Below are 21,460 nucleotides of genomic sequence, written 5' to 3'. Positions count from 1 at the left end.
GGACCCCCCCTCGTGTCTCAGGGCAGCTCCTGCCTCGTAGACCTAGAGCACCTGGGCGGAACGTGGGTCTGACCGGGGCTCCGCAGAGCCCCAAGGCGAGGTCGCTGCCACTGTTCAGATACAGGCAGGGTTCTCTGCATGGCTCCCCGCAGGGGGTCCCCAAGGTCCCTTTTGATCAATTCTCCGTTACTGTCAGAAGTGTCACATGGGGGGAAGGGCCCACGGCAGCAGCCGGGCTTGTCACACCTGCATCCACACAGCACCTTCAGGGCGTGGATCCGGCGCATGGAGAGGTCAGCCGCACGGCTCCTTCTCCGGATGGGGACACAGGACCAAAGGGGTCAGCAGGGCAGAGACCCCCACAAGGCTGGGCGACAGCTCTGACGTGAGGTGTCAGGGGACAGGTTTCACTTGGAAGCAGCATGTGGGGCTGGGCCTCAGGCCTGTGGGCTGCGAGGAGGGAGCCCGGCCACCCTCCCTCTTGGGACAGCCTTGTGTGGCCCTCCCGCCCATTCCGTACCTTGAGTAGCCACTAGGAGCCTCACGTCAAAACGGAAATCAAAGTTGCAGTCTGTCAAACCAGCCCACGTTTCATGCCAATCCCTGTGCTTTGTTGAAGAAACAAATCCCTCAGGCTGACGAGGGTGGGAGGGTGAGGCCGTGCAGGTCAGTAACCCCAGAGCCTGACTCGGCCACGGAGAAAGAGGCAACCAAGGAACGCGGGTGGTGGGAGGCAGCTTCTGGCCGTGTTCTCCAGGCTGGAGGCAGACGACCTGCATGCGCGCGTCGTGCTCTAGCTCGCAGCTTGTTGCTCACAAGGTCTGGGCTGGAAATCCCGGTTACTTTACACACCTTCTAGGACGGAGTGAATGCACTGACGCGTGGCTCGTGGCTGCCACGGGGGTCCTGCCGTGGTTGGCAGGGTGGACACTTGGTGTCGCCAGTGGCAGGACGTACAGGAATTTTGGTACCACTTTTGCTGTCTGTTTTGGTAAACCTGAAATTGTTCCCCGAGAGAGAGAAAAAGATTTAAAGAAATCGCCAACAGATGTAAGAACAGGCTCACAGCCTTGATAGTAACAGAGAAATGCACATGGAGTGGCAGCGAGGCTTTTTCTGCCGTCAGATGGCAGAACCGAGAAACGAGCAGCGAGCCCTGTGTCCTTTGGGACATCAGGGGGTGGGTGTCTGGCCGTGGGCCGTGGGAGCGAAACACATGCCCCCTCAGATTCTGACGTGCAGAGACCCCCTACCTTGTCCTGCTGGCAAGTGTAGCTCCATGTGTGTTCCAGGAGATGGTCCTGCAGAAACACGCATGTGTGAGCCCAGACTTTTATGTAGAATGTAATTAGGGTCTTTGTAGCAGAGTCTGTAAAAGCAAGAGATTGCAAACTGTTTAAATACGCTGGGAGGCCCACCATTACCCACAAGGCCGTGTGTGGGGACCACAGCTCCCCATCCAAGAGCTCCTGCCTCTGACCCTGTGAAATAAACAAGGCAACCAGGACGGGTCTTGCTTAGTGGGATCCGGCCTGGGGCGCCGCCCCGGCCGTTGTGGAGGGTTTCTGGAGAGGCCGTGGTGGGAAGTGAGGACCCTGCAGAGCAACTTCGGGGGTCGGGGCAGGGGGCCTCGAGTGGGTGGGCGCTCGGGGAAGATTTCTGATGAGACTGAGCCTCTCCTGTCTCTGCTTCCAGCTGGTGGCAGCCATCGTGTTCATCAGCTTCGGCGTGGTGGCCGCCTTCTGCTGCGCCATCGTGGACGGCGTGTTCGCTGCACGGCACATCGTGAGTTCTTCCCAATCTCCCTCATTCTGTTCTCAGTTGCTCTGTGGGTTTAAGAAATATTCAGAAGTTCAACTTCCTCTTGCAGGACGCAGCTCGGTGACCTTCACAGTCTGACGAATACAGATTGTGCTGGCCAATCGCAGTCTTTTCTCCTGTCCCTCCCCTCGTTTCCTCCAAAACTGACCCAACATGCACCCCCTACCTCAGCCATCACATCATTAGAACCAAAGTCCTCAACTTCCCACCAACACTCCTCAGGCCCCTCTTTAATCAGTAAGATGAAAGATGTCCCAGAGCCAGTGCCCCACGACTTCCCAGGCTTTTTGCTCAAATACGTGTGTTGGGACCTCCTCACTGGACGCTGTGCCCATGAGGTCCCTCTGCCTCTGTCATCCTAACGGTGGGGAAGCCGGGGGAGGACACGCCACGTCAGACACTCGTGCTTTGGAACCGTGGGGCGGTGGCCAGGACCTGCTCAGAAGGAAGGGCCGGGCGCTGCTGCTCTGTCCACCAACCCTGACCTGGCGCCCCGTCCGGGCCGGGAAGGACCCACTGGCATTTCTCTGCGGCCCCAACGGGTCCTGTGTCAGGTGGGAATGCAACACGAGCTCAGGGCTTTACGTGCGCTCGTTCACGTCAATTAACACTGAACTCTGAGTGGTTTTATGCTTATGAAGTTTCTTAGGTTATAAAAAGTGCCGGCCCTGGTGGTAACGTTAGGCTAAGCTTTACAGTTGCTCTTCTTGGGACTATTCGGTCAGTTTGAAATTATTTCCAAATAAAAGGCTTACAGAGTGCTGGCCCTGGGAATCCTTACCGATTCCTCTCCAGGAGAGGCGAAGGGCCAAGGAAGGCGCAGTTTCACCCTCCCAGTCAGGTTTTACAACTAAAACCAGTCAGGTTTTACAACTAAAGTACGGTTGATTCCCGCAGCCTCCCTCGAGCCTCAGGTGTGACGAGCACCCCCTGTCCGGGGTGTAGGGTGTGGAGCTCAGTCCCCACGTCCCTGTGCTTTTCTTTCTTTCTTCCTTAGATGGGTTTTCAGCTTTCTCTAGCTGCATGTGGCCAGTGTGCCCAGGATCGGCTGTCCCGCCAAAGCTGGCCTGCCAGTCAGGGACTTGGAAGTGAACAGAGGGGCTGAGTTTCCAGGTTGAAAACACATAGCCTGAAGCTGCAGGGAGATGGCTGTGGTTGAACTATGGAGAATCAATTAAAAATGCCCTTTTCTGGGCTTCCCTGGTGGCGCAGTGGTTGAGAGTCCGCCTGCCGATGCAGGGGACACGGGTTCGTGCCCCAGTCCGGGAGGATCCCACATGCCGCGGAGCGGCTGGGCCCGTGAGCCATGGCCGCTGAGCCTGCGCGTCTGGAGCCTGTGCTCCGCAACCGGAGAGGCCACATCAGTGAGAGGCCCGCATACTGCAAACAAAATAAATAAATAAAAAAAATAAAGCCCTTTTCTGCAGCTTGTAACTGGCTATCGGCACTTCCCGAGATTACAGCTTTAAGATGCCAACAGCTGGGGTAGAAAAATGTGTGGAGGACGACCCCCACGTTGTCCTCACCCCCAGGGCAGGTGAGCTGTCATCCAGCCCACTGTGGACGTGTCGGGTGTGATGGGGTCCAGCAGGCTGGCACCCACCAGGCCTGGGAAGACTTCAGGAACATCCACGACGACCCCGATCCTCAGGGGCCTGTGAGCCTGTGCCCGCCGGTGTGTTGCCCTTCTGGTCGATTCCAGCCTCTGGGCTCAGCCTCTGTCTGGACCAGGCCCTCCTTTCTGCCTGTAACCAACCGAGCAGAGGGGAATGAGGTCCCGCGTCTGGGAGGCAGCCTCAGGGAGCCCCACCTTCCTGGGGGCAACAGAGGTGGGGTCTCGGCCTTGCGGGCGGCTTTCTCGGGCCTCAGCACCCTCAGCCCTCCCTTCAAACGCACTGGCTTCCCGGGTGGAAGAGCCTCCCCGGCCCTCTGTAGGAGCGAGACCGGCCCTGCCTTGTTTCAGGGCTGCACAGGACGCCTGGAGTGGCCCCCTTCCCAGCTCCAGAGCCAGGAGGCCCTCCCGGGTGCCCTTACGGTTTGGCGCCATCTGCCCTATGAATGTCGGGGACAGACCCACGGATGGATAGTTGGATGGGCACATAGGTGAATGTACGCTCCGGTGGTTGGTGAGTGGATGGGTGCATGGAGGGAGGGGGATGGATGGATAGAAGGATGGATACATAGATGAGTAAGTGATCAGGTGGATGGTTGGCTGGTTGGATGGATGAGTGAATTAGGCTGAAACCCACCTTGCTCCCTCCCTCGTGGAAAAATTGCTGTGCTTTGAGGGAAAGAGGCAGGAGCCAGGGGGTCTCCTTGTTGAGACTTGTACGGGAGCACGACCACCTCCCTCAGCTGCCCTGTGTTGACCGATGGAGGGAGCTGTGTCCCCTGGTCGGCAGGGATGGGGTGCCTGCTTCCCTGCTTCCTGGCTGCAGGAGCCCAGCTGCTCTGGGATGAGCCCTGGTACTTCCTGCTCTTTGTACTCCTCCTGGGAGGGGTCCGTTGGCCTTGGCCTCTCTCCTTTGGGCTCAGAGCCTGCGGCGACAGATCTGAAATCACCTCCGGTCCCTCCTGATATGGGGGTAAAGCTGTCCCATTCCATCTGTGGTTCTTGGTCTCTAGGAGCCCAGGCCCCTCACCGCAGGAAGGTGCCAGTTTTACTCCAGTGGGGTCGGCTACCTGCACGACGCCTACCAGACGGAGGTGAGTGCAGCGCTGGTCCCGCTTGTTAACCTGTGTCCCTGGTCCAGATCTGACGTTCTGTCCCCAGCACGCCCTCACGTCGTGCTCACCACGCCCGGTGAGGTGCTTCACTCCAGAGTCACAGCTGCCGACTGCCTGTGGTGCAGCCCCGAGTCCACCGGCCCCGTCTGTGCGGCTTTCACGATGAGCTTTTTATTGATGTAATTAGTGCACTAAAATCTAGGATGCTACGTTTACACTGGCCCCAAACTCGCCGGCTGTCCCTGGGCCGAGGATGTCTGCAGGGTGATTTCACTTCTGTTTCTAAGAGTGGCCTGCATCTCCTCTTGGACCATCCCAGGTGGCTGCATGGCTCCCTCTGTCCTGCCGTCTCACTCAGCTCTGTGTAGATTTATCGGTTTAACTAAACATGGCCTCTGACACTGTGCACAAATGTCAGGAAGGAGGCACGCAGGGCGGGCAGCAGACGCCGTGGCTGAGGCCGCGTGGCTGGCGGCGGGGGAGAAGGGGCCTCTGCTACTGCCCCTCAACAGGGGGCGGCACACGTCTTCTCCAAAGGCCAGGCCTGTGCTGCTGGAGGGAGCCCTGGGGACTCGTCCTCTTCAGCGGGGTCACCGGGCCCCCCACGCCCTCGTGCTGCTCAGTCCTTCCTTCCTGCTCACCGCAGTGTGTTCCGTGCGGTACTGGGGTCACAGAGGTGACACCTCCCAGGAGGGAGGGATGCCTCCCAGCAGGGGGCACCTTGGGTCAGGATCAGGGTTAGGTCTCGCGACCTCCAGCTCGCCGTCCTGTGGCTCCAACCTTCCCATGTGCTGGCTGCCAGGCTCAGAGCCCGGCGTTGCCCTGACTGCTCCCCTGCCCCCCTCGCTGTCCCTCGGTTCTCACCTGTCGGGCCGTCTGCCCAGCCCCCTTGCAGGCCTGAGTAACACGGGCTCACTTCCATGGCTCCCAGCAGCCTGTCTCTGGTCTCTGCCCTATCGGGACTGTTTTCCCAGATTAATCTTTCTAGGACCCCTGCTCAAGCCCTCCCACTCCTGATGTGGATGGCTTTCGGGAGTTATCCACAGAACCCTGAAAGAAAGGCTACAAGCCCAAGGGTGGCTTGAGGTGCCGCTAAAGGGGCCGGGGCCTCAGGGAGGCCCCAAGGACCTCTGGGGTCAGGCCCTGCCCCTGACCTGCCCCCGACCTGCCCCCGACCTGCCCCCGACCTGCCCCGGGTGCTTGGCCTCTCAGGCGACCCCAAGCCTGCTCGAATGTCTGTCCTCACTCGTGCACGGCCCTCCCTCCAAGTCCTTCTCCCTAGGGTCCCCGTCCTCTCTCTGCAGCTGGGTGGTCTCTGTCCCACTTACCTTCCACACGGGGGTGGTTACAAAGCGCCGGGGCAAGGAGGGGAGGCCTCCGTGTGACCTGGGGAAGGGCTGGCTTGGTCAGACTGGGCGGCCGGGAGCTGTCCTCTGGGAGGTCAGGAAGGGGCTCCCACCTGAGGGGTGCCCACCTGCAGGCTCCTGGGGACCCCCCGCCCCTCACCTCGTCCAGCAAGCTTTGGCCTGGTCCTCTACCTCTCCCTGCAGGGGGTCCCTGTGGCCCCCCCAGCCCTGCTGCACCTGGACTGGGTGGAGGAAGGGGCAGGTCAACATGGGCTCAGGGGAGGCAGCTGCCTGGCTCGTGGGGCAGAGGGGTGGGTCCTTACACCCAGGGAGGCCCCTGCCCGCTGCGGCCTGAGGACAGGGGCACCTGACCGGACTCTCTGCTCACAGGTCACCTGCCACTCCCTGAACGGTAGATGCCAACTGAAGGTGAAGAGTAACACCTGTTACTGCTGCGACCTCTATGACTGCCACAGGTGAGCAGGGGGAGCCCGACAGCCGCGAGCCCCACGTCCCCGGACTTACCCGCCCCGCTCTGCATCCCCGTCCTTGCACGCTGCACCCATATCTCATTCAGCCCTCACACATCCTGTGAGGCCGGGGCATGGGCTCCGTTCCACAGATGAGAGGACTGAGGCTCAGGGCTGCCGGGAGGTGGGGGGCAGGGGAGGCCTCCCGGGGAGCCCTGTCCTGCTGTGGGCTGTGACCGGCACAGGTGACCAGTTTCTTCCTCCCCGGGCGCTGGTTCCCTCAGGGCCTCCACCCGGAAGGCTGGGACCCTGTCTCTGCCTGCTGGTCTCTCCGGTCTGGGGACGGGGACCACGGTTTGCCCTGTGTCCTCCCCCGTCCCATGGGGCCCAGAAGGCCGCTCTATTCAGTCTGTCCAGCTTCTCACCTGTCGTCTGGACCAGTGCAAGGTCCCAGCTCCTTGGGAAGCAGAACCCTCCCCACATCGTCTTTTAAATTTTGTGTTAATAGCTTGAATACCTACATTAAAGCCAACAGGGAGTTTAGTGTTGCTTCTTGGAGACCCCTCCCTGAATTGTTGAAGACCCCAGGGGTGTAGGCTGCAACACCCTTCCCCCAGAGCAGGAATTCACCCCATTTCCAACCCGAGGCTGTGGTCCAGAGCCTGCACAGACCACGACCACGGGGCCCAGGCCACGGGCCCAAGACGGACCCCCTCCGAGGTTCACCCCTCTGTGCTCCCTGCCAGGGCGGCCAGCAGCCGCTAAGCCCTGCTGGCTCCGAGGGTGACCGGGCCGGGGCTCTGTCTGCCGGGGCCCCTGTTTGGGGCAGGCTGTCCTGCTCAGAGACCTGGGCCCCCTCCCAGGTGGATTCTGGGCTCCCTGGGACAGCCCTTCCCCCAGGGCCTCCCTCCGCCACCTGAGGGCCTGGGCCCTCCCAGCAGAGCCCCCGGCCCATCAGTACGCGGAGCGTCTGCCCCGCTGGCTCAGGCGGCGAGGTGGCCCCCCTGCAGCCGTGGGTGACGCTGAGCCCCTCCCCGCACAGCACCGAGCACCCGCCCACCTACTACGAGTTCGTGGGCGTCCGCGGCTGCCAGGACGTGCTCCACCTATATCGGCTGCTCTGGGCCTCGGCGGCCCTGAACGTCCTAGGCCTGTTCCTGGGCGTCGTCACCGCGGCCGTCCTGGGGGCCTTCAAGGACATGGTGAGTAGCGCCCGCCGCGCACTGGGCAGACTCAGCGATGGGGACGTGGGCTCGTGGAGGCGGCAGCCGTGCTGACCGCAGCCTGGGGGCACTTCAGTCCCTCCGCCCCGAGGCTCGCGCCACCTGAGCCGGTCCAGGGAGCGCGAGTTCAGCGGCAGAGAGGGGCACCGAACCTGGCGCCTGACGGCTGCGTCCATCCCTTGGTGGCCCGCTGAGCACGGAACCCCAGCGCCTCCAATCCGGTAGATCTGGGGCTCAGGCCCGGCTTCCCGAAGTCAGGTGACTCCAAAGTGAGCCCCCGAGAACGTGCTTCAGCATCTGGGCGGCCCTGGGCAGGGACTGCACTGCAGGGCCCGTGCCTGAGGCCACCCTGCAAGTCTCTCCGTGGGCAGCGTCCTCTCCAGGGGACCGGCTGTTCCAAGCCGTGTTCTCGCGCGGGGCCCAGATGGCACCTCCCGCGACCTGACACTTCATCCGTGGAGGTGCCGCACGGGAGGCCACAGCCGCCCACAGACCAGCAGCCACCCATCCATCGCCTGGTTTTAACGAGGAGACAGTGCAAATGCACGTGCAAACAACCCCTGCAGGCCAGACCCCATCCACAGCCCACACTGCCGAGGGGTGGCTTGTTACCTCTGCCCCAGAGACTGTGGCCCTTGGCCGCATTTCTCAGCCTCACCTGGAGCCTCCCGAGATCAGTGACATGTTTCTTGGAGGTTTCCTGACCCCAGACAAAGCCCGAGATACCACGGGAGACCCTGGCGACCCCCTGCCCCACTCCCACTCTGCGTGGTGCAGACGCCGGGCCCAGCTCCTGCTCGGTCGCAAGGTGTCTTTCCGTGTGCACACAACAAGCATCCCGTCCTTCAAGGACGAGGGCCGCCTGCCCCCGGGACGCCTGGGGTCTGCAGGGCCCATAGTGCGGTCTGGGGGGTCCCTCGGGCCGCCTGGGGTCTGCAGGGCCCACAGTGCGGTCTGGGGGGGTCCCTCGGGCCGCCTGCCCCCGGGACACCTGGGGTCTGCAGGGCCCACAGTGCGGTCTGGGGGGTCCCTCGGTGGGGCTTTTCGTGCTGTGGCCAGGTCGGAGTTTTCTCTCTTGGCAGATTCTCAAGGAGAGCGAGGTTAGACTCAATGGCTACACAGAGTGTCTTGTTCGGGTCCTGCCCCTGGGAGCCCGGGTGGAGTCTGCTGGCTGTCCCCAGGGATGGCCGTTAGCCCGGTGGCTTTTCCAGAAGAGGGCCCTGTGCTCATGAGTTTATAATAAAACTGCTGGAGCTTCTCTCGGGAATGTAGCAACGCCCCAGAAAGGCCGCTTGTCACGCGGGACACAGAGTTCCGTGTCAGCCCTGCTCTGGACAGCTTCCTCTCTCACACCCAGAGCTCAGGGGTGTTGTAAGAAGCGAGCAAGGTGATTCCTTAAATGTTACACCTACGAGTAGATGCTCTTGTAAGTTCATGGATCTTATAATTTAGGAATTATCTTAAGGAACGAAGACACGTCACTAACCACCCGAAGCTCTGGGCACTCAGGGCTCCGTCCCGTGGGGTGCTGGGTGGGCGGGCGGGCAGAGCGTGGAGTCTCGGGTCTACAGAGGGTCTCCCGAGGTGGGGTTGCCCTGGCAACGTGGCCACGCTTACAGCCCGGCCTGGCTGAGGAAGGGTCTGCGTTGGCCTCAGGTATGAGAGCTGCAGGTGGACAGTCCTCCTGGCCCAGCTGGGGTCTCCTTGCCGTCATGGGAGGCTCGGAGGTGAGAGGGTGCACGAGGGGTCAGGGCAAGACCAGGCAGTGCAGGCACCTAGCGTCCCCCGCAGAGTGGCCATAGTCAGAGTGAGGCCACCTCTGGGAGACCCCTACACCTCCACCCCATCCTCCCCAGGCCCCGAAATGCTGAGCCAGGCCAGGCAGCTCCTCTCCAGCCCATGACGCCGTCTGGACCCTCGACCCACGACCCTCACCAGCCCCCTCAGCCTGGATCCCCTTAGCCAGGCCTCAGGCCCGAAACGCTCTCCGCAGCCCTGGGGTCCAGCTCCGGTGGTACCGGGCCATGTCGGGGCGCACACAGTCGGCCCTCAGCTGTGCTTGTTCGTGAATAAGGCATCAAGGCATCGAGGTGGCTGGGCTTGGGCCCCGTCTTGAGCTTTCCGTCCTCTCTCCCTGCTTTCAAGCTGTTTCACTCCTCGGAGTTAATCTGACTCGCCGCGCAGACCAGAGCTCCTGGTAGGAAAGGACGGAGCACTGAGCCTGCGGCATGAAGGAAGCGCGACGGGCCTCCTCCTTCCTGGGCTGCCTGCATCCCGAGGGCAGGGGCGGCGAGGCAGCTCTGGGGGGCTCGCTGCCCTCCCCCCTCCTCAGGACCCTGCTCTGGCACCTCCGGGGCTTTTGATGAGTTCTCAGATGCTCCGTCTGTGCTGCTGCCCATGCTGTCGCAGCCCCTCCCGGCTCTGCAGGGCCTGCCCCGTGGGTGTCAGGCGGAATCTAGGTTCTGGGCTCTTAGGGAAGGATGCACCTCTGGTCTGGGAACCCCCAAGCCCCCCATCGGGAGCGGCTGGCCTGCCGCTGGAGAGGGGTCCGTCCTACGGCCCGTCCTCTCTGGGGGCGGGTGAGAGGTCAAGAATCAGGGCCCACGTTCTGTTTTCCTTTGGGGAACCAGAGCCTCCCATGAGCTAAGGAAGCTGGAGTTGGAGGAGTTTGGGAAGCTCTGGTCTTGGCTGTGCTTCTCTAGAAATCCCTGTGGCCAGAGCCCTACCCTGGCCTATGCCACCTGGAGCCCCTGTGGGGAGAGGGCCCTGCTGACTAGAGCCGGGGGCATCTTTGGAATCAGCGCCCCTCGGGGATGCCCATGACACACGCTCCTGGAGCAGACAGATGGGGTTTCCTCACTTTTCCAAAAAAAACCCAAGAGAGCCTGGGCCTAGCTGGGCCTCTCGGCGGATCCCGGGACAAACAGGAAAAGGAAAAGCAAGAAGAAACCCAGTTTTTGGGCTTTAGTTCTGGTCGGAGAGAGGTTGGTGGGAGGACTCGGAATCTTTCACTTGGGGACTCCGCCTTCCTGAGCGGCTGCCGGACGGGGCTCCCCAGAGCAGGGCTCGGCTGACATGTCTCCATCCTTTGCGGCAGGTCCCGCTGTCCCAGCTGGCCTACGGCCCGTCCACAGCACCTCAGGCCCTCTACAACCCCGCCCAGCAGATCCTGGCCTCCACGGGCTTCTGCCCGGTGACCCCGGCTGTCCCCACCTGCTCGTCGTACCCGCTGCCCCTCCAGGTAGGCCGAGCGTCCCCGGGCCGGACGGTGCTCACGTCCCAGGCAGCTGTCATCCAGGGAGTGCAGCTCGGGTGGGACACAGGGGTGGGGGGCTTGGGTTGAAGGAAAAGGGGGCGGGGGGTCTACGGCTCCCCCTGCCGATTTAGACAATGGGGTGATGCAGCTGGTGTGGACCAGCAAAGGGGGTGGGATGACTGAGGGATATGGCGGGGCACCCCAGGCCCCGCGCAGGACGTTCGGCATCCCCAGGGGCATCTGGGGCATCCTTTGCTCCGTGTGGCCCTGGTGACCCAGCCAGCCACGCCTTTCGGGGCCTTGAGATTTTCTGACCCCTGACCAGGTCCCACACGAGTTGGCTGCAGTTTCCTGGCCAGAGCAGCTGGGGATGTGCCAGCTGCCGGGCCCCTGTGACAGGGCAGCGTCACTGAGTAGGGCCGAGGGCTTGCCGGCGCTCACGAAAGCAGCAGGTGCACAGGCCTCACCCTAGTACAACTCTGGTGGCCTTGGGGCTGCTGTGGAAGGGGGCACGCGGGGGTGAAGCCTGTTCATAGAGCAGCGTCCCACCCGACCAGCTGCCACTGTGGTGACCAGGACGTCCCCAGATGTTGCCCTGTGTCCTCGGGGGGCAGAGGTGAGCACCTCTGGCCCAGACAGCCTGTCGGCCTCTGTTTTGGCGGGGGCGGGGCAGTGGCCTTGGCACGTTCTCTGGTCTGTGTCAATGACAGCAGCCCCTGAGCGGTTCTGGGAAGTTCGCGGGGTCAAGGTACCAGAGGGGCTGCGTCTGTGTGCGTGGGCAGGTGGGGTGCTGAGAGCCCGGCCGTTTGCTGTGAGGTCACACATCTTCACCTGCTGCCTGGGGTCCCAGCGCTCGAGGAGTGATGTTGACGGGGCCTGAGAACTTTCAGGGCCAGCGGCTGTTTAGGACAGGTGTATGTATCCACCAGCTCAGGGACAGAGGCGGCGGCCAGACTTGAGGAGGGGCTGAGGGGAGCGTGGTGCCCGTCTCCGCGGCCCCTTATGACTCAGAGGAACCCGCAGACTCGGCCCGGCTGGCCGCCCGGGGCTGTGGCACAAGTCCGGCCAGCGAGGTCCACGGTGGCCTCCCCAGGCCCGACAGCTCGTGGGGCTGGAAGCGGGTGTGGGGTCTCTGGGCCCCGGGGCGCAGCGGGTGTGGCGAGCTGAGAAAGCCTGCAGCCTCGTCCTGCCCGGGGCAGGCCCGCTGGGCGGGGATTCAGGGGCCGCTCTACCTCCCCGTGGAGGCGCAAGTCCTTCCTCTCTGCGCCTGGCTCCTTCCGCTTGCCGTGAATGTGAAGCTGGCGGCTGTGCGCCCAGGGCTCCGGGGTCCTTGGAATTCCCAGAGGAGGCTGTGCCACAGCGGCCTGGCCTGAGGGCGGTGCCACGTCTGTCTCCGAGGAGTGGTGGCCCACGGGCTGTGCCATGGGAGGCCTCCTCCTGCCGATGAGGGGCAACCCCTTAGCCGCCCCACCAGTCCCGAGCAGGCGCCCTGGCCGCACGGGGACCCGCAGGCTGAGTCCTGAGTCAGGGAGGGGCCTGGCTCGAGAGTCCTCCCATTTCTAAGACATGAAAAGGAATTACCCAAGCGTCAGGAGATGAGCTGGCTGCCAGTAACCCACGGTGGCGTCACTTCTCACGGCGGGTACGTCAGCTTCCCCGACACCCAGGTGGCCATCCTTGGCGGCCCTCGTCTTCCCTGGGAGCGTCACCTGCATCCCACCTCTGGGCCGTCCTCCCTGGTCCCCATCACGGGAAGGACCACGTCATCTGGGCGTGGCCTGTGTCCTGGGCTGTGCTCTGCCTCTCATCTGCTTAGTTTGCTGAACCCAGAACGTGAGACCACAGCTGGAGGGAGGGCCGGACCCATGGCTGGTTGGCCACCTGTGGTCTCAAACACCAGCTTGGAAATGCACGGACGCTGAGGAATGGGCGTGCTCCGCGGGCCGCTGTCTCCCGTCCTCCCAGCGTCCACCGCGAGGCCCCACAGTCACGCCCGCACACGGGGACTCCAGGCAGCTCTGGGGCGTGGCTAGGGGGCAGAGGCGATCCCCGCAGGGCCCTTCCTCCTGGCTGAGCCCCGGCGTTTGGCTGGTTTGGCACCAGCCTCCCGCAAGCTTGGCCGCAGGGAGGACCCGGGGAGGACAGCACCTCATCCGGTGCCTGCTGCTCTGGGTCCTGACCTGAGGCACTGGCAGGTGTCCTGCTTCTGTTCCCCCAGGAGACAGGGCTGCAGGGTGCGGGCGCGGTCTCCCCTCCTTACCGCTGGTGCTGGAGAACACATGGCTCTCTTCCGGTGTCGTACTCCAGCCTCATCCACCTTCGGGCCTCTGGCTCGTCACAAACAGCAGATGCTCCCAATTCTCCCTCCCACGGGAGGCCTGGGCTCCCTCTACAAGGGCCTAACAGCTTTTATCACCGGCACATGTAGGAGCGTAATTACATACACGTCAATAATCAGATTTCCAGGAGATGGCAAATCAGTGATGCTGTGTCTCGTCGGGAGGGAAACGACAGATTGATGTTTCTGACTCCGTTCCCATCGGAGGAGGACAGGGATATTGCAAGTGTCCTGTCCAGTCATTAGCAGTGGAAAACACTGCCGCATAATAGAAGGAGTGAGCCGCTCTTGGGGCTGTCTGGAGCAGCTGGTCAAACGAACAATCGCCTTTGGGCTTCCCTGGTGGTGCAGTGGTTGAGAGTCCGCCTGCCGATGCAGGGGACACGGGTTCGTGCCCCGGTCCGGGAAGATCCCACATGCCGCAGAGCGGCTGGGCCCGTGAGCCATGGCCGCTGAGTCTGCGCGTCCGGAGCCTGTGCTCCGCAACGGGAGAGGCCATGACAGTGAGAGGCCCGCATACCGCAAAAAAAAAACAAAAACAAAAAAAACACTCGCCTTCGAAGAAAACCCACCTTCCTTATTCCCAGGGCCACCTGGTCAGGAAGTGCAGGAACAAGGACACGCCAAGGATTAACTCACATCCTGTAACTAAGGACCTCGCATCCTGTAACTAAGGACCTCGCATCCTGTAACTAAGGACCTTGCATCCTGTAACTAAGAGGCTTTTTGTCTGCCCCCCGATGGGATTGCCTGTGTGGACAGAGGCTAGTTTCCTCCGTGGTTCCTGGTGGTTTGCTCTGTGGTCTGTGGTGGTTTTCTCTGTGGTCCGTGGTGGTTTTCTCTGTGGTCCGTGGTGGTTTTCTCTGTGGTCCGTGGTGGTTTTCTCTGTGGTCTGTGGTGGTTTACCCTGTGATTCTTGGTGGTTTTCTCTGTGGTTTACCCTGTAATCCTTGCTGGTTTGCCATGTATTTCCAGCTGGCTCCTCTGTGGTTCCCACTGGTTTATTCCATGGTCAGTGTGGTTTACTCCCTGGTTCTCTCAGCTGCTCATTTCTGGTAAAGAACTGACCACACACATGCCTGGTGGGAGCTGGGGACCCACAGATCTGAGGGATGTTCTCTAGAGGTTTCATTTGTCCCCTGAGGTCAGAAAGAAGTGTGAGTTTGAGAGAAAGAAAGCAATGGAGGTGGGCAAGGGCCCAGGGCCCTTGGATCCCTAGAGCCCTTGGATCCCTAGAGCCCTGGCTTGTGAGGAAATTCTCTCTCAAAGCCCGAGGTCTGGGGTTCCTCCAGGGGGAGGGGGCAGGCAGGCTAGCATCCCTGGGCCCTGGGCACCTGCTGAGCAGAGAGCAAGGAACCACCTGGCCCCACCGAAGACGAGAGCCTGCATACACTCGCCTGTGTCCCATCACAGAAGGGGTTGCTTGCTTTATTTAATGTTGGTTTTAAGCAGGCATTTTTAACCTCTAGAAGTTAAAAAAAAAAAAAAAAGAAATTTAAGAGGTTGTTGGCGGGTGGAGGAAAACTGGAAATTTTATTAATTTAAAGTCTGTGGCATGCCCCAACATTCTCTTTGCAGAATCACTTTTTGCATCTATGTGTATTAGTGTGGGTTCTCCAGAGAAACAGAACCAATAGCATGTGTGCACATAGTAGACACAGGTAGAGATATATTTATAGAAAGAGATGATACAGATATAGATATATAGAGGGAGAGAGCCCAAAATCTGCAGTGCAGTCCGCAGGCTAGAGATCCCAGGAAGACAGATTTTGCAGTTTGAGTCTGGTCAGTTTGGAGGCAGAATTCCCTCTCCCTCAGGAACCTCCGTCTTTTTCTCTTCAACTGATTGGACGAGGCCCACCCACACCAGAGAGGGTGATCTGCTGGTCTACATGTTCATCACGGCTACCAAACACCCTCAAAATGACATCCAGACAGTTTGAGCAAACATCTGGGCACCGTAGTCTAGCCAAGTTGATGCATAAAATTCACCATCACACTATGTGGAAAATGTTGATGTTCTTGTTTTTTTCTGTAAAATATGAAGTGTTGAGTAAACCCAGGGCCCCAGATGAGCTGGGCAGCCTCTTCCTTAGACAGCGTTTGCACGTCCGTGCATCCCAGTGTCAGGTGGTCACCAGCCACCCTCCTGAATGTCACCAGCCACCCTCCTGAATGTCAAGACCTGAATGTCAATGTGCCCACAGGCGAGAAGGGGGCCCAGTAGGGCTGAATCGGGGCCTCCCTGCGGCCCCCTGGGAATGCATGCTGTTCAGGGAGCGGTTCCCACCAGGAGGGCCTGGGTCTGGGGGTTCGGGCCAGGGTGGGCTCTGAGGGGCGCCAGTGGCACTGGGCATGTCCCTGGGCTTCCATCGGCTGAGGAGGCTTTTTCTGTTTGGTTGCAGCCCCCTGGTGGCTTCCCGGCCTCACCTGGCTCCGACCTCTCTCTGTCCGAGGATGTACAGTCTCCGTCCCATCCCGGCTCCAGCTGCCGGCCCCCCCCGAATGCCCCCCCCATCTTCGCCCTCACCCACTTCCTCCCCGGGGAGAAGCCTCCCCCCTACGCACCGTGATGCAGAGGGTGGAGACTGAAAACTAGTTTTTGGCTTGTTAGAAAACAGAGCAGCTTCTACGAACCCTGCTTCTGTGGCCAACCTCCTGGAGATGCCCGAGCCCTCCTCCCCTCCCTGGGCACATCCGGGCAAGGAGAGGCCGGACCGTGGCGGGGAGCCCTGGTGGCTGAGGCCACCTCACCCTGTGTGAAGCCACACACCAAGACGTGCTAAAATGCCTGCCGGAGCCGCCTTGCTCTGGTGACATCACTTACAAAACAGTTTCATTTTCCTCCTAATTCGTTAGCACTATTATGATCAAGGGGACTGCAGCAGGTGCCCCCGTGTGAGGACCACTTTCGAGGAAACGCACTGTGTTTGTATTTATATGTGTGTCCCCGGCGAGGGCAGGGTCACCACCCTCAGCGCTGCACTCCTGGTCCCCATGCACTCGAGTGAAAACTTGTCCCAGCTCAAATATAAATGCTGTTTCCAAGGCCTGCAAGTGGTCTGAGGTCTGCGTGTGCTCTGTTCCAATCGCGTCCCGCAGCTGCGTGTGTCCTGTGTACGGTGTCCAGGCCCCCGACTGTCAGCCTTCGTGGAGAATCCAGGCGAGCCTGGTCTGTTCTGTGGGACACCCTGTGTGGGCCCCCGCCCGCAGAGCAGGCGCCCCTAAGATGCAGCCTCTCTGCTGAGAGACCCCTGGAGGGGGGGGCCCTCTGTGGCCCAGCAGCCACGGCCTGGGTGAAGCCATGCCCAGAACAGACCAATGGCTACTGACCAGGGCCCCACATGCACCTGCCCACTGCCAGACACACCTGAGGAAGCAGGTGAGCGTGGCCTTGGAGCCAATCAAATCCTGGTCGAGAGACAGACCAGAGTCTGTCTCAGAGTTACAGAGTTACAGTCATGGATGTTTGAGGAAAAGAGATGGCGGAGGAGGGACAGGAGGGAGGAGAGGTGAGGGGAAGGGAGAAGGGACGGAGGAGAGAGGGAGGGAGGCAAGTGGTTGAGTCTAAACAAGGCGTGGCCTCCTCTCCCGCTGCCGGCTGGGAACGCAATTCTGTCCAACAGACAGAATACTCCCAGCCCTCACATCCAGAAACACTTCTCACTACATTTTCTGAGCATGTGGACCGTTTCTTTAGAGAGGAGGACACGCGTGGATGCGTCTGGCCCCTTGGCCTAGGGAAGGCTATTTGTCACAGACGAGGCAGGAAGGACCTGGTCACTGGTCAGAGCATGTAGATTGTTTTGGTCCCTGCAGCGCCCCCCGCCCCCCGCCAGTACCGCAACGAGGGGAGTCACAGAATTCTTGGCTTCCCGGCACATGAAAGCGATGTTTACACCGTCCTGCAGTCTGTTGCCAGTAGCATATGGCTAAAGAAACAACCCACGATCTTAAGTAAAAACACTTCATTCCTAAAAAATACCAAAAACAGTAGGGGCTTCCCTGGTGGCGCAGCGGTTGAGAGTCCTCCTGCCGATGCGGGGGACACGGGTTCGTGCCCCGGTCCGGGAAGATCCCACATGCTGCGGACTGGCTGGGCCCGTGAGCCATGGCCGCTGAGCCTGCGCGTCTGGAGCCTGCGCTCCGCAACGGGAGAGGCCACCACAGTGAGAGGCCCGCGTACCGCAAAAAAACCCCAAAAAAACCCCAAACAGTGACAAGAGTAACATCAAAGATCACTGGTCACGAATCACCATGCAAATATAATAATAATGAAAGAGTCTGAAATATCATGAGAATTATGAAAATGTGACACAGAGACACGAAGTGAGCATACACTCCTGGGAAAATGTGCTAACAGACTTGTTTCGCACAGGGCTGCCCCAGACCTTAATTTGTAAAAAAAAAAGCAGTATTTGTAAAGCGAGATGTGACTGTGTTTTGTTAAACGTGGGCTCGCAAGCCCAGTGTTTCCAGGCTGGCCTGATCCGATGGGCCCAGCGTGGCCCTGGCCTCTGTGGCCTCCGTGGCCAGGACGTGGCCCCACCTCCTGTTGTCCCGGAACTTCAGCTCCAAAAGCCACGAGCACAGCGAGGTCACTCCTCGTCGATTTGGAATTTTAGGTCAAACTCTTAAGTGGCCAATCCTCCCTAATTGTTTGACTTGCTTTGGGCATATCGTAAAAAATAACAAAACTAGCAGAATTTAGGAGGAGTAATTCCATTGGCTGCGATGGAGCCCGTGGCCACACTGAGAAGCAGCGTGAAGTTAGTTTTTGAAGCATCCTTTGTCTCCCTTTTAGCCCGATTTTGACCCGATGGGCTTGCTGTCCCTCCACCTGTCCGCCCCGTCACCAGACTCACTAGTCTGGGTCCCAGTTCCTCACGGCTTTGCTCGGTAGCCTCTGCGGCTAAGCTCTCCCTTTCGGGGCTTCGCCATCACAGTGGCAGGCATTTGGGGCCTGGGGGGGTGCCTAGCGTGACCACAGGACCAGTGTCCCTGTGCCCAAAGCCAGCTCTTGCAGGACGAGTCCCACTCAGCTGTGCGACTTGGGGAGACCATCTTTCACCAAAGAAACCTAGTTTGAATGTCACGTAAAACAATGGTGTATGAAAGGAGAATTCACGCGACTGACTGTGCTCCCTGCCGGGATCGTGCGGGGAACAGGGAAGACGGTTCTTATTTCTGAGGCTCGTTAGACCCAGATGGGTCTTGTTTTGCATAAGGAGGACCCTCTACAGCCCACTCGAGACCTCAGCTCTGCTAGAGGCCCAGCAGGCATCCCTGCGGCCTGGGTGTCAGGCAGGGGCAGGAAGGGGCGCCCCGGGCGGCAGCTGGAGCCGGGTAACAGGACGAGCTCCTGCACACTCCCCCTAAACACAGGCGGTCCTCTTCACAAAGGCAAAGAGGCAAACTCATTACTTTACAAAAGTTATGTGTATCAATGTAGGGCCTTTCCATAAAATCTAAGAACTTAAGAGTCACTGAGATGTTTACTTATGCTGAGAATTATGTTAGGATGTTAGTGCACAGATCACAAACCATCAGGGACCAGAGTGGGGTGAGACCAGATCCTGGCTTCCCCGCTTCCAGCCTGCCTGCCGGTGCGGCAAAGCCTAGGCCTGGCTTCAGGCTCATCCAGGTGAAATCCACCAAGAGCTCCCTGTGTGGGCGCTTGACGCCAAACCTGCCGTCCCAGCCTCGTCACCTCATCACCCGTTCATTTTGCTGCATCCGATAAGGTCCTGCCAGTCCCGTTTCTCCCTCGCGACGTCTGTTGGGAGATGCGAGCTCACTGGCACAGATTTTGTCAACGTTTACTGGGGACACCTGCGTGGACCCTACAGGCACTTAGGGTTCCGCGTGTGAGGCGCCCAGCCCGGCCTGGTCGGGGCCAGCGCCTGCCCATCTGGCCGCCCTTCCCTGCATGCCCACCCCGAATGCATCAAAAGATGACACAAGCCAAGCCGCGCAGTATTGGATGGACAAGCGTCCCTTCCAGCCAGGGAAACCTCAGCCTAGTCTGATGGGTTCTAGGAGGGATTTTTCCTTCTCCGGGTGACTTTCCAGTGGATCCTTGGTTTTATGTTCTTGGTGTTTTCGGTTCAGTGGGCAAAGACACGTGACATTGAAATGCCCGCAGCCGTGTTGCTTGGGAACGACCTCTGGCAGCAGGGCCGTGGTTCTGACCGTGGGCTTTGCCCTCTGCCCACAGCCAGGTCAGCCCCCCTATCGCAGCATGGAAATACCTTCACTTGTTTTATTCTTTCCACCTTTGTTGCTCCTAGAAATGTCGGTCAAGGTGGAGATACTGTCTGATCACAGGAGCCTCTGCGGCCCCTGGGCTAGAGCCCCTGGGGGGAGGACGTGCCCTCCCCTGTGTCCGTGCTGGCTCTGCTGCTGCTCCGTGGGGCTTCGGCGTCCTGCCCTTCAGGGGGCATTTAACCCAGTGCAAACCGTACCAGGCAAAAGCAGGAGAGGAGAAAGGAACTGGGGCTGGGACTTGAACGGGGCGTAGGGGCTGAGCCCCAGAGCTGCTCGTGTGGGCACTCGGCTCGGAGCTACCAGCGGGAGGGGGCTCCACGCTTGACCAGAACCCCTGCCTCCACAAGGCTGGACCGTGCTCAGGAACAAGGAGGAAATCCTCTTTCCTCCACGTCTCTGGCGCCCCCTACGGTTTCTGCACTCAGATGCGAGCCCTGGGACGGGGGCGTCCTGGAGACAGAAGCCCCTCGTCCAGCAAAGGCTCGAGGTGCCCGGCCTCCGCTTTCCTCACGTGACGGCAGGGCTCGAGGCTGCTGTCCGCTCGGTCCAAGGAGGGGAAACCAGACGCGGCCAGCAGGCATGAAGGGCCGACTGCACGCCCAACCCGCACCCCGGCCCACTGACCCGCCTGGGGTCCCGCAGCAAGTCCCTCTTCTGCCCAGAGTTTAAGAACCGTAGCGTCCAACCGAGCCAGGGGTCTGTGGTCCCAGACGTCGGTCCCCTCGGTGGCTCCGGACCCACAAGCGCCCGGGCGGGGAGGGAGTGAAGCCACAGCCCCTGGTCCCAGCAGGCCCGTGGCTGCCTTTGGAGCAAGCGGCAGGGAAGCCGGTCGCGGGCCTGGACGCGGGATGACCTTCGACCTCCGAGCACAACCCAGGGTGGGGTCTGCAGGGCCTAAGGGTTTCCCCGGACCGTCCACACCCGCGTGGCCCAACCCAGACTGTCTGCCCTGCCAGGTCGTTTCATCTCGCTGAGAGCCGGGAGTTGATAAAAAATATTAGACTCCAAGGCCAACAATTTTGCTCTTGCACACAAAAACGTCTTTATCCCTCAGCCCAGCCACAAAGAATGTGAACAATTCAATTCCCAGACTGGTGGTGGCTTCCAGGCACCCCCATCCCCAGTCCCCAGGACCCCCCAAGTCCGGCTGGCCTCAGTGTGCTCTGGGCGCTGTTCCCTGGGGACCCCTCTCTGTCATGCCCTCCCCACAGCAGAACCCGGCCAGGCTCCGCCTGCGTCCTGACGTGTGTGAGACCCGGCCCTGCAGCTCTGACGGGCACCACCACGGGGTGGGGCTTGGTGGGGCCTCTCCCCTGGCCCCTCCCTCTGCTGAGCGCCCCGCCTCTTCCTCAATCACAGCCTGAGGCTGGTGCCCGGGACCTGGCTGGAGGCTAGCTGGGCGGAGGGGGTGAGGGAGGCTGCGGATGGGAGCAGGGCTCCCTGCTGCCGTGGTGGAATGTTCTGGAACTGACAGTGGTGGTGTTGCACAGCCCTGTGAAGGTGCTGAAACCCGCTGAACTGCACACTGTTAAGAGGGTGAACGTTATGGTGTGTTAGTGGATCTCATTGGAAAAGCACTCAGGGCAGGGCCGGGCGATAGTACGTGCGTGGTTAACAAGAATGACCTTCAGCAACAGTCTGGTCTGGTCCGAGCAGCCTGCGGCCACCCGCGCTGCCCCCCCCCCAACTCCTGGCTTCTCAGTCCTTCTGCAGCCCGATTCCGCCACCTCTGGGTGTAGGGAGAGAACACAAAGCTGGTGGGAGCACAGGTGCCCCCTGGATGAAGGGAACGTGCCCAGCCGAGCATCGTCCAGCCCAGACGACAGGAGCAGGGGCAGGCCTCGCGCTGTCAGCGGCTCTTGGGTGGCACCATTACATGCCTACTTCCGTTTCCCATTTGCTAAAACTTTTTAGTTATGAAATTTAATACACCTGCAGAAAGCCTGCTGGAGACCAAGGTGTAACGTGGTGACTATTTGCAAAGCGAGGCAGTCACCTGGCCCCGGGGTTGG

General features: G+C 60.6%; 1 protein-coding gene across 1 annotated transcript in view; it reads left to right on the top strand.

Annotated features, from left to right (window-relative positions):
- The window catches only part of TMEM255B (transmembrane protein 255B), a 31,923-nt gene extending 15,697 nt beyond the window's left edge, over positions 1-16,226 (top strand). Inside the window, exons 4-9 of the mRNA XM_089899307.1 lie at positions 1,696-1,785; positions 4,447-4,527; positions 6,285-6,370; positions 7,407-7,566; positions 10,685-10,828; positions 15,587-16,226. Of these exons, the coding sequence (XP_089755433.1) occupies positions 1,696-1,785; positions 4,447-4,527; positions 6,285-6,370; positions 7,407-7,566; positions 10,685-10,828; positions 15,587-15,754 (729 nt within the window). The 3' untranslated portion in view covers positions 15,755-16,226. The remainder of the gene's footprint in view (positions 1-1,695; positions 1,786-4,446; positions 4,528-6,284; positions 6,371-7,406; positions 7,567-10,684; positions 10,829-15,586) is intronic.
- The last annotated feature ends 5,234 nt before the right edge of the window (positions 16,227-21,460 follow it).

Source organism: Delphinapterus leucas, chromosome 18 (genome assembly GCF_059928025.1).
Source record: "Delphinapterus leucas isolate spDelLeu-1000000601 "Yukka" chromosome 18, BTC_Dleu_Yukka2, whole genome shotgun sequence".
Lineage (NCBI taxonomy): Eukaryota > Metazoa > Chordata > Mammalia > Artiodactyla > Monodontidae > Delphinapterus > Delphinapterus leucas.
The sequence above is the reverse complement of the archived record's forward strand: the minus strand, read 5'-3'. Positions and strand labels throughout refer to the sequence as shown.